Source organism: Aquarana catesbeiana, linkage group LG09, assembly GCF_042186555.1.
Source record: "Aquarana catesbeiana isolate 2022-GZ linkage group LG09, ASM4218655v1, whole genome shotgun sequence".
In the NCBI taxonomy this organism is placed as follows: domain Eukaryota; kingdom Metazoa; phylum Chordata; class Amphibia; order Anura; family Ranidae; genus Aquarana; species Aquarana catesbeiana.
Window position 1 is genome coordinate 54,825,673 of NC_133332.1, and position 17,874 is coordinate 54,843,546.

Consider the following 17,874-nt stretch of genomic DNA (forward strand, 5'->3'; position numbering starts at 1 on the left):
TGTAATCTATGTGAAAAACAAAGTGAATGCCCTGTCTAGTAAATTAGTAAAGAATCACAAGGACATTGCTAAAGCAGAACAATCAGGCCCCTTTCACACTGGGGCGGTTTGCAGGCGCTATTGCGTCAAAAATAGTGCCTGCAAACCGACCTGCCGCTGCTGTCTCTCCAGTGTGAAAGCCCCGAGGGCTTTCACACTGCGGCGGTGCGCTGGCAGGAGGGACAGCATCTTTGGAGTGGTGAAGGGGCACCCCTTCACCACTCCTGCCATTGAAATCAATGGGGCAGCGCGGCTATACCGCCAGCATAGCGCCGCTTTGCAGGCGATTTTAACCCTTTTTCGTCCGATAGCGGGGGTTAAAACCGCACCGCTAACAGCCGAATACCGCCGCTAAAGCGCTGCTAAAAATAGCGACGCTTTACCGCCGACGCACCTCCTGCCCCAGTGTGAAAGGAGCCTCATTGAGAAGGAGAACGGTTTTATCCTATTGGGTCTCATCAGTACAGGACACACAGGGGGGGATTTACTAAAACTGGTGCAGCTATGCATAGTAACCAACCAACCAGCTTCAAGGTTTAAATCCTGTATAATAATAATAATGTCTAAGCTTACAGTGCCTTAAAAAAGTATTCATACCCCTTGAAATTTTCCACATTGTGTCATGTTACAACCAAAAATGTAAATGTATTTTATTGAGATTTTATGTGATAGACCAACACAAAGTGGCACATAATTGTGAAGTGGAAGGAAAATGATAAATGGTTTTCAAAATGTTTCACAAATAAATATCTGAAATGTGTGGCGTTCATTTGTATTCAGCCCCCCTGAGTCAATACTTTGTAGAACCGCCTTTCGCTGCAATTACAGCTGCAAGTCTTTTTGGGGATGTCTCTACCAGCTTTGCACATCTAGAGAGGGACATTTTTGCCCATTCTACTTTGCAAAATAGTTCAAGCTCTGTCAGATTGGATGGAGAGCGTCTGTCAATTTTCAAGTCTTGCCACAGATTCTCAATTGGATTTAGGTCTGGACTTTGACTGGGCCATTCTAACACATGAATATTCTTTGATCTAAACCATTCCATTGTACAGTAGCTCTGGCTGTATGTTTAGGGTCGTTGTCCTGCTGGAATGTTAACCTCCGCCCCAGTCTCAAGCCTTTTGCAGACTCTAACAGATTTTCTTCTAAGATTGCCCTGTATTTGGCTCCATTCATCTTCCCATCAACTCTGACCAGCTTCCCTGTCCCTGTTGAAGAAAAGTATCCCCACAACATGATGTTGCCACCACCATGTTTCACAGTGGGAATGGTGTGTTCAGGGTGATGTGCAGTGTTAGTTTTCTGCCACACATAGCGTTTTGCTTTTAGGCCAAAAAGTTCAATTTTGGTCTCATCTCACCAGAGCACCTTCTTCCACATGTTTGCTGTGTCCCCCACATGGCTTCTCACAAACTGCAAATGGCACTTTGTATGGCTTTCTTTCAACAATGGCTTTCTTCTTGCTACTCTTCCATATAAAGGCCAGATTTGTGGAGTGCACGACTAATAGTTGTCCTGTGGACAGATTCTCCCACCTGAGCTGTGGATCTCTGCAGCTCCTCCAGAGTTACCATGGGCCTCTTGGCTGCTTCTCTGATTAATGTTCTCCTTGCCCGGCCTGTCAGTTTAGGTGGACGGCCATGTCTTGGTAGGTTTGCAGTTGTGCCATATTCTTTCCATTTTCGGATGATGGATTGAACAGAGCTCTGTGAGATGTTCAAAGCTTGGGATTTTTTTTTATAACCTAACCCTGCTTTAAACTTCTCCATAACTTTATCTCTGACCTGTCTGGTGTGTTCTTTGGCCTTCAAGACGCTGTTTGTTCACTAAGGTTCTCTAACAAACCTCTGAGGGCTTCACAGAACAGCTGTATTTTTACTGAGATTAAATTATACACAGGTGGATTCTATTTACTAATTAGGTGACTTCTTGAGACAATTGGTTCCACTAGATTTTAGTTAGGGGTATCAGAGTAAAGGGGGCTGAATACAAATGCACGCCACACTTTTTACATATGTATTTGTAAAAAATTTGGAAAACAATCATTTTCCTTCCACTTCACAATTATGTGCCACTTTGTGTTGGTCTATCACATAAAATCCCAATAAAATACATTTATGTTTTTGGTTGTAACATGACAAAATGTGAAAAATTTCAAGGGTTATGAATACTTTTTCAAGGCACTGTAATTGAACAAGCTTGTTAGAAGCCAAATGGTTACCATACACAGCTGCACCAGACTCTATGTGCACCAGTTTTAGTAAATCTCCCCCATAGTTATATGTCAGCTTCTGAGGTACCCAAAAGCAATTTCATTGGAACTCTAGGTGCATGATAGATGGTTTTATACAATAAAATGCTGAGATATACATGCATAAAGACCAATCTATAGGGAGATAGGAGTTTTGGAGCTATAGAATGAAACCACCAGCCCCGTCTCCAATGAGTACCAGTAGGCTGAAACAGTCCTAACTACAATTAGGTGGTGTGAGTCAGCAAAGTCTAAAGCTGACCATACTGTACATGGAAATATTTCAGGCCAAAAGAAATCCATAGATTGTAAGCTCCTTGAGGGCAGGGACTGATGTGAATGTACAATATATATGTTAAGCAATGCGTAAATTGACAGCGCTATATAAGTACCTGTAATAAATAGAAAATTATAAATAAATGGCCTGGCTCCTTTATTTCTCAGTTGAAGTTGGTCACACCAGGTGGTGTTGGCAAGGCCATCAGTGGCCAGAATTGCACCCGAATCAGACAAAATGTGAGCAGTGTATGGCCATCTGTTGTAAGACATTCATTTCCAGGCCTGCCATGTACAATGTCATTTAATCAGACGTCACTTCTGCTTTTCTAACATCTGGAGCATTTCCTGAGGTCTCCAAACCCTCCACTGATGACCTTCCTGAGCGGAGACACTTTGTAGGTGTGCACAATGACGGAGAGGTCACAGGGGACAGAAGATGGTGGCAAACACAATGTCACTCACCCGGACAGGAAAACTGCATTTCCCCCTCCTCACCGCCTCCTCGTCTGCCCCCCACTGGTGCGGGCGGCTGGCCTCTGGGACATACGTTGGTTTTTTCCTCCTCAGGCTCTGCCGCAACTTGTTCATCTCAGGAGCTGCCAGGCTGAAAATGCCAAAAAAGAGACATTTTAAATTAAACCAAAACTTGTTCTCACTAGAATTTAAATCAAATTCAATATGACACTGGGTCATAGAAGAAAACCTGTACTGAGGGAAATACACAATATTGTCAAAAGTATTGGGACACCTGCTTTTTATTTTATATATATATATATATATGTATATATATATATATATATATATATATATATATATATATATATATATATATATATATATATATACACACACACACACACACACACACACACACACACACACACACACACACGAACTTTAACGGCATCCCAGACTTAGTCCAGCTATAACAGCTTCAGCTCTTCTGGGAAGGCTGTTCACAAGGTTTAGGGGTCTGTCTATGGGAAGGTTTGACCATTCTTCCAGAAGTGCATTTGTGAGGTCAGGCACTAATGTTGGACGAGAAGGCCTGGCTCACAGTCTCCGTTCTAATTCATCCTAACTCTGTGTAGGCCAGTCACGGTCCTCCACCCCAAACTCGCACATCTACACGATATTGCCAAAAGTTTTGGGCCATACACCCAAATCATTAGGTGGAGGGGGGATTATGGTGTGGGGTTGTTTTTCAGGGGTCGGGCTTGGCCCCTTAGTTCCAGTGAAGGGAACTCTTAAGGCGTCAGCATACCAAGACATTTAGGACAATTTCATGCTCTCAACTTTGTGGGAACTGTTTGAGGATGGCCCTTTCTGTTCCAACATGACTGCACACCAGTGCACAAAGCAAGGTCCATAAAGACATGGATGAGTGAGTTTGGGGTGGAGGAACTTGACTGGCCTGCCCAGAGTCTTGACCTCAACCCCATAGAACACCTTTGGGATGAATTAGAGTGGAGACTATGAGCCAGGCCTTCTTGTCCACATCAGTGCCTAACCTCACAAATGCGCTCCTAGAAGAATGGTCAAACGCTCTCATAGACACACTCCTAAACCTTGTGGAGAGGCTTCCCAGAAGAGTTGAAGCTGTTATAGCTGCAAAGGTGGGCCAACTCAATATTGAACCCTACGGACTAAGACTGAGGTGCCATTAAAGTTCATGTGTGTGTAAAGGCAGGTGTCCCAATACTTTTGGCAATAGAGTGTATGTAGGCTGCCACTGCCAACCTTTCCTTCTGAAAATGCTAACTGCCTGGTTTTTATGCTGATCTAACATGCAGAGATGTCAACATGGGGAACAGTTTATAGCGTGGAGGTGGCACATACTAGATTTGGCTATACTCCAAACTCCAGGAATTACACAAAAATACCCTTGCCCCCACCCCTACCCCGGCATTGCCAGGGTTGATTGCTCATTAAGTCTTGCAGTAGAAGAGTAAACGGTAATATCTTATTCCTCTCTCCAACAGTCTACCTCCATGCTGTGCTACTGATCCCCCAAAGCCTCTTCTCCAAGGTCCACCAGCGAATGGTAACACTGATGTCTAGGGATGAGCCGAACACCCCCCTGTTCGGTTCGCACCAGAACATGCGAACAGGAAAAAAGTTCGTTCGAACATGCGAACACCGTTAAAGTCTATGGGACACGAACATGAATAATCAAAAGTGCTAATTTTAAAGGCTTATATGCAAGTTATTGTCATAAAAAGTGTTTGGGGACCTGGGTCCTGCCCCAGGGGACATGGATCAATGCAAAAAAAAGTTTTAAAAACGGCTGTTTTTTCAGGAGCAGTGATTTTAATAATGCTTAAAGTCAAACAATAAAAGTGTAATATCCCTTTAAATTTCGTACCTGGGGGGTGTCTATAGTGTGCCTGTAAAGGGGCGCATGTTTCCTGTGTTTAGAACAGTCTGACAGCAAAATGACATTTTGAAGGAAAAAACTCATTTAAAACTACCCGCGGCTATTGCATTGCCGACAATACACATAGAAGTTCATTGATAAAAATGGCATGGGAATTCCCCAAAGGGGAACCCCGAACCAAAATTAAAAAAAAAAAATGACGTGGGAGTCCTCCTAAATTCCATACCAGGCCCTTCAGGTCTGGTATGGATATTAAGGGGAACCCCGGCCAAAATTAAAAAAAAAAATGACGTGGGGTTCCCCCTAAATTCCATACCAGACCCTTCAGGTCTGGTATGGATTTTAAGGAGAACCCCGCGCCAAAAAAAAAAAAAAAAACGGCGTGGGGTCCCCCCAAAGATCCATACCAGACCCTTATCCAAGCACGCAACCTGGCAGGCCGCAGGAAAAGAGGGGGGGACGAGAGTGCGGCCCCCCCTCCCTCCTGAACCGTACCAGGCCACATGCCCTCAACATTGGGAGGGTGCTTTGGGGTAGTCCCCCAAAACACCTTGTCCCCATGTTGATGAGGACAAGGGCCTCATCCCCACAACCCTGGCCGGTGGTTGTGGGGGTCTGCGGGCGGGGGGCTTATCGGAATCTGGAAGCCCCCTTTAACAAGGTGACCCCCAGATCCCGGCCCCCCCCCCCCTGTGTGAAATGGTAAGGGGGTACATAAGTACCCCTACCATTTCACGAAAAAAGTGTCAAAAATGTTAAAAATGACAAGAGACAGTTTTTGACAATTCCTTTATTTAAATACTTCTTCTTTCTTCTATCTTCCTTCATCTTCTGGTTCTTCTGGCTCTTCTGGCTCTTCTGGTTCTTCCTCCGGCGTTCTTGTCCAGCATCTCCTCCGCGGCGTCTTCTGTCTTCTTCTCCTCGGGCCGCTCCGCACCCATGGCATGGGGGGGAGGCTCCCGCTCTTCTCTTCTTCTCTTCTTCTTTTCTTCTCTTCTTCTCTTCTTCATTTTCTTCTCCGGGCCGCTCCGCAATCCATGCTGGCATGGAGGGAGGCTCCCGCTGTGTGACGGCGCTCCTCGTCTGACAGTTCTTAAATAACGGGGGGGGGCGGGGCCACCCGGTGACCCCGCCCCCCTCTGACGCACGGTGATTTGACGGGACTTCCCTGTGGCATTCCCCGTGACGTCACAGGGAAGTCCCGTCAAGTCACCGTGCGTCAGAGGGGGGCGGGGTCACCGGGTGGCCCCGCCCCCCCGTTATTTAAGAACTGTCAGACGAGGAGCGCCGTCACACAGCATGGATTGCGGAGCGGCCCGGAGAAGAAAATGAAGAAGAGAAGAAGAGAAGAAAAGAAGAAAAGAAGAAGAGAAGAAGAGAAGAAGAGAAGAGCGGGAGCCTCCCCCCCATGCCATGGGTGCGGAGCGGCCCGAGGAGAAGAAGATAGAAGACGCCGCGGAGGAGATGCGAAGAACCAGAAGAGCCAGAAGAGCCAGAAGAACCAGAAGATGAAGGAAGATGAAGGAAGATAGAAGAAGCATTTAAATAAAGGAATTGTCAAAAACTGTCTCTTGTCATTTTTAACATTTTTGACACTTTTTTCGTGAAATGGTAGGGGTACCCCCTTACCATTTCACACAGGGGGGGGGCCGGGATCTGGGGGTCACCTTGTTAAAGGGGGCTTCCAGATTCCGATAAGCCCCCCGCCCGGCCAGGGTTGTGGGGATGAGGCCCTTGTCCTCATCAACATGGGGACAAGGTGTTTTGGGGGGCTACCTCAAAGCACCCTCCCAATGTTGAGGGCATGTGGCCTGGTACGGTTCAGGAGGGAGGGGGGGCCGCACTCTCGTCCCCCCCTCTTTTCCTGCGGCCTGCCAGGTTGCGTGCTCGGATAAGGGTCTGGTATGGATTTTTGGGGGGACCCCACGCCGTTTTTTTTTTTTTTTTGGCGCGGGGTTCCCCTTAAAATCCATACCAGACCTGAAGGGTCTGGTATGGAATTTAGGGGGAACCCCACGTCATTTTTTTTTTTTAATTTTGGCCGGGGTTCCCCTTAATATCCATACCAGACCTGAAGGGCCTGGTATGGAATTTAGGGGGACCCCCACGTCATTTTTTTTTTTTAATTTTGGTTCGGGGTTCCCCTTTGGGGAATTCCCATGCCGTTTTTATCAATGAACTTCTATGTGTATTGTCGGCAATGCAATAGCCGCGGGTAGTTTTAAATGAGTTTTTTCCTTCAAAATGTCATTTTGCTGTCAGACTGTTCTAAACACAGGAAACATGCGCCCCTTTACAGGCATACTATAGACACCCCCCAGGTACGAAATTTAAAGGGATATTACACTTTTATTGATTGACTTTAAGCATTATTAAAATCACTGCTCCTGAAAAAACGGCCGTTTTTAAAACTTTTTTTTGCATTGATCCATGTCCCCTGGGGCAGGACCCAGGTCCCCAAACACTTTTTATGACAATAACTTGCATATTAGCCTTTAAAATTAGCACTTTTGATTTCTCCCATAGACTTTTAAAGGGTGTTCCGCGGCATTCGAATTTGCCGCGAACACCCCAAATTGTTCGCTGTTCGGTGAACTTGCGAACAGCCAATGTTCGAGTCGAACATGAGTTCGACTCGAACACTCGAAGCTCATCCCTACTGATGTCATCCAGTACAATGCAGGTCCAGCAGTCCTGCATTGTAGATGTGTGCGGCGAGGGCCCACCCATAACCTAGAGTGCAGAGTGCCAGTGGCTGGGGGATCAACTAATAAGGGAAGTATTACAGTCGTCTCCTCTACCCCTAGATCTAATAAACATATATCTCTTGCAGTGCCGGTGGGCCCCCTTTCTCTGAAAGGGTATTTTTTGTGTAATTCCCAGTGTTTATGTTGAAAATGGGATCATAAACACACAGTAAAAATTATGTTAAGTAGACATAGGAGGTTGTGCAGTGCACTTGGCAAATACTTAGAAAGAGCATACACAGACGCCCCCGGCACTCAGAGGACTTCTACACAATCCCAATAATATGAGGACCGTCAGAGTCCACAGGGACTCTTCCACTGAAATGCTCAGCCAGGGCAGCCCTCCTCAGATAAGGAAATCTAACAAAAAGCTGTAGAAAAAACAAACAGGAGGGTGCAAACACCTAGTGCATTACCAAAAAAATTATTGATAAACATGAAAGCCTAATGTGTACTCCCAAAAGAGGAAAAAGTATAAGCATTGTATCTCACCAATAGCAGATCCAGTGTTGGTGAAGAGTCATCCGATCCAATGCACTACAACTTTGGCAAGCCGACGCGTTTCGGGGACGAAACCCCCTTTCTTCAGAGCATCTTCCAAAACGCATCAGCTTGCTGACATTGGGGTGCATTGGATCGGGTGACACTTCACCAACACTGGATCTGCCATTGGTGCGATACAATGCTTACACGTTCTCCTCTTTTGTGAGTACGCATTTGGCTTACATGCTTATTTATCAATAAATCTTCTGGTAATGCTACTGTGCAGAGACCATACATACAGAATAAGAACAGATACTGAGAATTACACCAGCACATGGAAAAAGAGAAGTGCTACTGTGCAGGGTCCATACATACATAGGAAGAGATACTGAGGATCACACATGGTGTAGAAGACAAAAAGAAGTGCTACTTTGCAGAGCCTATATATACATAATATGAACAGATTCTGAGGATTACACTCTGTGTACAAAAACAAGAGAAGTACTACTGTGCAGCATCCTTACATATAAATAAGAACTGAAACTATAAATTACCCCCCAGCACACTGGACCAGAGAAGTTCTACTGTGTAATGTCTACATACACTGAACAGAAAGAGATGCTGAGATACAGACCCAGAACACAGGGCAATAGAAGTGCTACTCTGCAGAATCCATATATACAGAATAAGAACAGATAATAAGAATTACACCTGGTGTACAAGACAAGAGTAATGTCACTGTGAAGCATTCTTACATATACACTCACCGGCCACTTTATTAGGTACACCTATTCAATTGCTTGGTAACACGAATTGCTAATCAGCCAATCACATGGCAGCAACTCAATGCATTTAGACATCTAGACATCTTGCTAAAGTTCAAACTGAGCATCAGAATGGGGAAGAAAGGAGATTTAAGTGACTTTGAACGTGACATGGTTGTTGGTGCCAGTCGGGATAATCTGAGTATTTTAAAAACTGCTGATCTACTGGGATTTTTCACATGCAACCATCTTTCGGGTTTACAGAGAATGGTCCGAAAAGAGAAAATATCCAGTGAGCTGCAGTTGTGTGGAGGAAAATGCCTTGTTGATGTCAGAGGTCAGGGGAGAATGGGCAGACTGGTTCGAGATGATAGAAAGGTAACAATAACTCAAATAATCACTCGTTACAACCAAGGTATGCAGAATACCATCTCTGAACGCACAACACATCGAACCTTGAAGAAGATGGGCTACAGCAGCAGAAGACCACACCGGGTGCCACTCCTGTCAGCCAAGAACAAGAAACTGAGGCCACAATTCGCACAGACTCACCAAAATTGGACAATAGAAGATTGGAAAACCATTGCCTGGTCTGATGAGTCTCGATTTCAGCTGTGCCATTCAGATGGTCAGGTCCAAATTTGGAGTAAACAACATGAAAGTATGGATCCATCCTGCCTTGTATCAACATCTCAGGCTGGTGGTGTAATGGTGCGCCCGATATTTCCTTGGCAAACTTTGGGCCCCCTAGTACCAATTGAGCATCGTTTAAAGGGGTTGTAAATCCTCATGTTTTTTTCACCTTAACCTCCCTGGCGGTATGATTATGTCCGATTTTTGATGCTGAAAGCGGTACAATTATTTTGCATGGAAATTTGGCGTTTTATATTGTAGGTCTGTAATTCTTAGGAATAACACACTTAAATCTGTCCAAACCAGAGTCTAGTAGTAATCCCGGGTTTGATAAAGTTTGAAAAACGAAATCATAAATTATAATATAATGAATGACTATAAATAATTATAACAAATAATAATATAATAATAATAATAAAAATGATTCAATAATGTAATAAAATTAAAAACACTGAAATTTGCTCAGTTGCAGAATTGTCGCTGTCATTACTTTCAGTGTTTGATGACGGATCTCCCCACAAATCACTATCACTCAATTCTGCAAGTGATTCTAATTTACTATCGCTGTTTTCTAGCTGGTCTAAAACCATTTTTGATGTAAAGGGATACTTTTTGGTTGCTATGGACAATCTCCAGTTTCCAGGCAGAAAGAACAGTATATATCATATAAAATTGCATGCAGGGCATAGGACAAACCACTAGGGCCAAAAGGGAGGTGAAAAATTGATACAGTAATGTAATCTGTAAGATTACAGTGTACTGTATATGTATTGTGTGTTTTACTTTTTGAATTTGACGCCGTTCTCCATCCCCATGCGTCGCAACACTTGCAGGGAACGGAGCCTGGTACTGTAATAGATCCGGCGGAGGACGGCTCGCTCACACTGCGGGGAGACATCGTAGGATCCTGGGGACAAGGTAAGCAAGCTCTTCCTGGATCCTGTGATGCGATCCCGAGTGTGGCTCGGGGTTACCGCTTTTGGTACTGAAAATACACCCCGAGCCACACTCGGGAATACCGCCAGGGAGGTTAATGCATCCTATGCATTAAGGTGAAAAAACTTCTGTCACTGACCGCCCCCCCCCGCTTTACTCACCTGAGTCCTGTATTCCCCCGCCAGAGACACACTCTTCTCCTCTGCCCGTTAACTTGGCTCTTGATTGGATAGATTGATAGCAGCGCAGCCATTGGCTCCAGCTGCCGTTAATCAAATCCAATGGTGCGGGGCCGAGTCCTTGTTGAATCTATGCTATGAAGAATTAAGGCAGTTCTAAAGGCAGAATGGGGTCCAGTGGCGGCCTGTGCACTGTGGGCGCACGGGTGCCCCCCCCCCCCCCCATCCATGGGCCCGGCCCCTTTCAGGAAGCCAGATGCATGGATTCCTATGGGGGGGGGGGGGTACTTTTTGAAGCACGTGATTAGAGCCAGAGGTTCTAATAGGCTTCAAAATAGGGTGCGCTCAGGGCGCAGAGAGTGCGCCTGATCCCACCCAATGGTGTGACGATAGCAAATTAATTTCCGCTATTTTCACACTAACCTTCCTCCCTGCCAATCAGGAGGCAGAACGTCAGAGCCGCAAACCCCGTGAGTGGGGGGGGGGGGGGGGGGGGTTGTCGGTGGGCACCACAGTGGCTGCATTTGATGGGCTCAGTGGTGGCATATACTGGGAACAAATGGCTGAATTTGATGGGCAAGTGGCTGCATATGATGGGCACATGTGGCTGCATATGATGGCACAAGTGGCTGCATATGATGGGCACAAGTGGCTGCATATGATGGGCACAAGTGGCTGCATATGATGGGCACAATTGGCTGCATTTGATGGGCACAAGTGGCTGCATATGATGGGCTCAAGTGGCTGCATTTGTTGGGCACAAGTGGCTGCATATGATGGGCACAAGTGGCTGCATATAATGGGCACAAGTGACTGCGTTTGATGGGCACAGGTGGCTGCATATGATGGGCTCAAGTGGCTGCATTTGATGGGCACAAGTGGCTGCATTTGATGGGCACAAGTGGCTGCATTTGATGGGCACAGGTGGCTGCATTTGATGGGCACAGGTGGCTGCATATGATGGGCTCAAGTGGCAGAATTTGATGGGCACAGTGGCTGCATATGATGGGCACAGTGGCTGCATATGATGGGCACAGTGGCTGCATATGATGGGCACAGGTGGCTGCATTTGATGGGCACAGGTGGCTGCATATGATGGGCACAGGTGGCTGCATATGATGGGCACAGTGGCTGCGTTTGATGGGCACAATGGCTTCAATTGATGAGCACAATGGCTGCATTTGATGGGCACAGTGAAGCTGCAATTGATGGGAGCTTCAGTATTTTTCAGTTTGTTTGCGCCCCCCAAAAATTTTGAGCACCAGCCGCCACTGAGGGTGACCAACTCAGTACTAGCAAGGTCTACCTAATAAAGTGGCCAGTGAGTGTATATATATATATATATATATATATATATATATATATATATATATATATATATATAATGTATGAATAGGGACTTGTATGTGAAATTGAATGCTACTGTCATCATTATCCTCATTTCATTATTTGGCGAGTCACTGCGCTGTCGGGGCATTTGATGTCTACATGCTTGTTTCAGATCAGCAGCTTGTTATGTAGAAAGACGCCAATATTAATGACAGCCTTGTATCCTTCACCAAAGCCAAGTCAGTAATGACGGCTTATCTTATTTCTCTCTAAACAGAAATCTCATGGGGGTTAGTGAGGTGAGTAGGTGAAGCATTGAGAACTGGGAAGGAGGGGTTCATGATAAAGCTGAGCTCCAAGCAGAAAAAAAGCTACCAATGAATGCAGTTATTTATTCATTATAATATAATGGAATGTATTATTGAATGAAACTTGAAAAATGGAATAAGCAACCAACTTTGACCGAATATCAGCCTCCTGAGATCCTCCTCTGCACAGACTGGGAGAGGGAGGAGGAATCAATCAGCCTCTGCTGCATGCACACATGCTGACCAGAGCTGCTCTTCCCTGCAACCCTATCCCCATTTATTACATACCATTAAAGTGTTATTCCTGAGCACTAGTGCAAAGCTAACTTTCATCAATACAAAGCTAGAGAGTTCCCAGAACACCATTGCAAAGTTTTAACCCCTTCATGACATTTTTTTTTTTTTTTGCTATTTAGCATTGCGCTACTTTAACTGGTAATTGCGCAGTCAGGCAATACTGTACCCATTTTTTTTTACTTTCTGCTATAAAACCTATCCAGTAAATTTTTTTTTTTTCAAAAAAATCTAAATTTCTTCATAAATTCAGGCCAAAGTGAATTAAATGTATTCTGCTACATGTCTTTGCTCCAGAGCTTAGTAAATGAGCAGAAACTCTGCTGACTTCCATCATCCAATCATGTGCAAGCAAAAATGCATTTTTTTTATTTTCCTTGGTCATGATTGGGTACTCTTTGCAAGATGAAGCTTTACCTCATTTACTAAGCTCAGGAGTAACTGTGCACTTTGCAAAGTGCACAGCATATTTGCCTTTAGTAAATCAACCCCATAGTGTCTACAAACTATGGTATGTATACTGGAATTTTTGTTGATTTGATTTTTTTATACTAGCAATGGCGGTGATCAGCAACTTATAGTGGGACTCTGATAGTGCGGTGGACAATCTGACACTAACTGAAGCTGGGTGGGAACTGACTGACACCGACATCACCAGTGACACCAATACAGTGATCAGCGATAATACTATACACTGTCGCTGTACCAATAACACTGGGTGGGAAGGTGTTAACATCTCTGTGTAATCAAGAAATTAAGTGTGTGCCTAACAAGTGTTAATGTGTGCTGCTTTTTTACTAAAAATCTGTTTGTCTCTTCTCTCTGCAAAGTAGGGAGAAGAAACAAAGACATTGTTCCCGCTGTACACAGCCCTGTGTTGTTTGTCAATACAGAGCTCAGGGTTGTGATTGGACACAGCCGATCAGCAGGTCCTGGCCATGATTTATTGGCTGTGACCTGCTGACAAAATCACCTTGTGTCCAATCACAGCAGTAGTCAACAGGAGGGGGCTGTTGCGCCCTGATCCTGGCAGCGACATACAGGTATGTCGCTGTGCCTGTAGGAGTCGCACGTCCGCAGTACAATGCGGGTGAGCGATCCTAAAGAAGCTAAAGTGGTTCTAAAGTCTAAAAGCTGTTTACCTTAATGCATTAAGGCATTAAGGCAAAATACTCCGAAACTAGGCTATGTGCAGCCATAGACAAACACACAGGGCTGGTAGGTAATGCTCCCTCTTCACTGGAGTTTGACTGTCACAGCTCCAGTGCTGTCTCTAGGCTCCTGCTGCTGTCAGTCAAACTCCAGTTAGGAGTCAGCGGGAGCATTGCCTACCGGCGCTGTGAGTGTCTATGGCTGCACACAGCCCGGTTTTGGAGCATGCATGCACGGGTGCCTTCTCAGCACCCAGCTTGCTAAGGAGGCACCAGTAGCAGGGAGAAGGTGACAGCGAGGGGACTACTAGAAGAGCAGAAGACAGCGCTTTCTGTGCAATATTGTTGCACAGAGTAGGTAAGTATAACTTTTTTTTTTTTTTTTTTTAAATGAACCTTTAGTATCACTTTAAGTTTATCCCTGAACATCAGTGTATAGTTCATAGCTTTGCAATGAGCACCAATGCAATTTCAGTGTATTTTTGATGATCATTCATATATTTAATATGCAATTCTGTTTTATATTTTATTAGTGTTGGTTATAACTACATACTGTATATATATATTGCTACATCTACAACTTATTTTAGTGGTCCCCTGGGATCTTAAAGCTGAATTCCAGGGTAAGAATCCTCCCCTGAAATAGGGCTGCCTCCGCACTGCAAGGCTTATTTGTAACTGATCTTCCAACCCCAAAAGGCTTCCTCCACTCTGCAAGACCGGTCCTGATAGCCTCTCCTCTGTGGTCTGGCAGTTGCAGGTCCTCTGACGCCATCCAGATCCACACATGGTCCATAGGCCTGCAATGGACGTAAGGGTGCCGATGAGCAGTTCACCGCTGAAGTGTAGGGGAGCACTGGCTGCTGCGAGAGCTGAGGATTGGATAAGTATAACTGAATTTCCTGTCCCCTAGACCAGCGGTCTCCAAACTGCAGGCCGTGGGCCGGATGAAGCCCTTTGCTTGCCTGCATCCTGCCCTTGGGCCACTATTCTTTCCACTGATGCAAGTCAGTATTCCTTCCACTTCCACAAAAGATGGGGCACTATTCCTCCCACTGACACCAGAGATGGGGCACTATTCCTCCCACTGACACCAATGATGGGGTACTATTCCTCCCACTGACACCAGAGATGGGGCACTATTCCTCCCACTGACACCAATGATGGGGCACTATTCCTTCCACTGACACCAGAGATGGGGCACTATTCCTTCCACTGACACCAGAGATGGGGCACTATTCCTCCCACTGACACCAGAGATGGGGCACTATTCCTCCCACTGACACCAATGATGGGGCAATATTCCTCTCACTGATACCAATGCTGGGGTACTATTCCTCCCACTGACACCAATGATGGAGTACTATTCCTACCACTCCTCATTACCTCTTATTTAGTGGCCACCAGTGCATAGGAGGAATCCCTTCAGTTCTCCCAGATAGAGGAGTTCAGCTCCCATGGTTGAGACAGAGGATCTTCCATTCTATTACTAGTGTAGGACCCACTAATTCGGGGTACTTTGTTGCAGTAAGTGGGCTTAGCACTATATGACCATATAGTGTGACCAAACCCCCGTATTTTTTTTGAATATGTTCAGGTGTTTTTAACTAGCCCTGCAGGAAATGTCATTCTTGAATGTGTGCGCTGTAATCTGTTTTGTACTGTTTGTTGGTCTTATAGCAGCGCCATCTTGAATTTAAACGCATTTTAGGGTGTGCCCCCCAAATATGATTTTATCTATTCCTCCCACTGACACCAATGATGGGGCACTATTCTTCCCACTGACAGCAATTATGTATTTTTTTTACTCCTGCTGACCATCAAGCCTATGGTATTGTTTACTCCCATCGATGCCCGGGCATTTTCTATTCCCAGTGGCCACAGTCCAGCTCCCATAAAGTTTGAAGGGCAATACACTGGCCCTTTGTTTTAAAAGTTTGGAGATCCCTGGCCTAGACCTACACTAGCATGTAAACCCTGCAGTGCAGGGGCAGCCGCATTGCGAGAAAGGATTTTTTTTTGGCCCCGAAGTTGGGTTTTAAAAGGATGTCAAGGTTTCCTCGAGGAGAAAAAGGTTGAGAAAGGTGAGAAAGGTTGTTGTAACCAATTGTATGTAAGTCGGTTTCTGGAGTAATATATGTACTTTGTTTTGTGGGCTTCTAAGATCTTCTGTAAAGCACAAAGCAGGAGGATACATCGCCACCTTACATAGTGGTGAGATCACACTGGCCGCGTCCAGGAACAAATGTGTTAATTCCCAGAATTCCAGGCTCTCCCCACCCTTCCAGACATATGTGGTTAGATTGAAAACATATGGTGAGCATTTTCCGGAAACAAAAAAAGGATCCAAAAAGGAAAGAGAATGAATTAAAGGAGGAAAAACAAAACAAAAGTAAACAAACCCAGACCCCTCCCGGGGGTAGAGGGCGTCCTGCATGGCGGCGATTACAGCATCAGAAAGAGCGATAGACTGCCCTGCGCTAATCTACAAGGAAAGAGGGAAAATACTGCCGAAGGGCCTTATAGGGAGCCAATAATGAGCAGCGCAAGTCTGTAACCTCACTGATTGTATTAAGTGGCAATGAAATGCAATAAACACACATTCTCCAAGAGATAGGAGACCGCGCGGGGAAGCAGAGAAGGGCAACGTCTACAACATTCCCATTTTTCTACTCTGGCTATGTGTAAGATGTCAGAGGGATGAGCAAATTTCCAGATCCCAATTCCCTTCCTTGTTATAGTATATTTTCCAACTGCTGTAGATCAACAGTTCATCCTCTGTCACAGAGAATGAAACAAAAATTCATTAGTGATAGGGGACTGAGCCAGGGACCCTGATGAAGATATCTGACCACAGAAGTCTTTAAGAGATATAAGGAGGTCAGATGTGATTCAGTACAGCCGTATCTACCCATAGCGGAAATATCAGTTTATAGATACATGGTATCTACCAGTAGTTGCAGCAGTAAAGCAGGCACTAGATAGAAGCATCCTGGAACAATCCAAACAGATCTTTCCTTCACTTTTATTCAACAAGGCAGTAAACACACATGATTCAATACGGGAAGGCTTTGTACAGCAATCTACAGCATAAAACAAAACAAAACATCTGCTCATTTAAACCACTAACTAAACTCAGATTGGTTCCCAACTAGCAAGTTGATTTCTAATAGGCTCCTCAAAATAAACCGCTAGCACATGTACCTTTTTAGTGTTCCGTCAGCAGTCAGCCTTTTCTTCCAGCAGACTCCCATAGCAGATAAATAGAAAGGGGGCTCTGAGCATTAGTCAGCTCACATGTATGTATGAAAGGGGGGAGGGCGGGAGAGAGAGAAGAGGAGAGAAAAGGAGAGAAAGAGGAAAAGAGAGAAAAAGAAAGATAGCCATGAGCATCAGTCAGCTCACATATATAAAGAACAGAGAAGAGAAACACAGAGAGAGAGGATGCCCTAAGTATAAGCCAGCTAACATATATAAAAGAAGAGAGAGAGAGGGTGCTGTGAGCATCAGTCAGTTCACATACATAAAGAGAGAGAACGAGAGAGAGAAAGAGAGAGAGAGAAAACGAAAGAGAGAGAGAACAAAAGAGAGAATGAGAGAGAGGGAATGAGAGAGAACCAGAGAGAACAATGAGAACCAGAGAGAACAACGAGAGAGAGAGAGAGAGAGAGAGAGAGAGAGAATGAGAGAGAGAATGAGAGACAGAGAATGAGAGAAAGAGAGAGAAAGAGAGAGAACGAGAGAACAACGAGAACCAGAGAGAACAACGAGAGAGAGAGAGAACGAGAGAGAGAACGAGAGAGAACTAGAGAGAACAACGAGAACCAGACACAACAACGAGAGAGAGAGAGAGAAAGGGAGAGAAAAAGAGAATTAGAGAGAACGAAAGAGAGCACACGAGAGAGAACAAGAGGATGCCCTAAGCATCAGTCATCTAACATAAAAGGAGTGACGGAAAGGGGGGGGGGAGAGGGGGAAGAAAGAGGGGGGGAAGAGAGAGAGAGGGGGAAGAGAGAGAGAGGGGTGAATAGAGAGTGAGGGGGGAAGAGAGAGAGAGGGGGGAAGAGAGAGAGGGGGGGGAAGAGAGAGAGGGGGGGAAGAGAG

General features: G+C 45.2%; 1 protein-coding gene across 1 annotated transcript in view; it reads right to left on the minus strand.

Annotated features, from left to right (window-relative positions):
- The window catches only part of NUMBL (NUMB like endocytic adaptor protein), a 135,256-nt gene that overhangs the window by 27,996 nt on the left and 89,386 nt on the right, over positions 1-17,874 (minus strand). The window contains exon 3 of the mRNA XM_073598526.1: positions 3,032-3,173. Coding sequence (XP_073454627.1) covers positions 3,032-3,157 — 126 coding nt within the window. The 5' untranslated portion in view covers positions 3,158-3,173. The remainder of the gene's footprint in view (positions 1-3,031; positions 3,174-17,874) is intronic.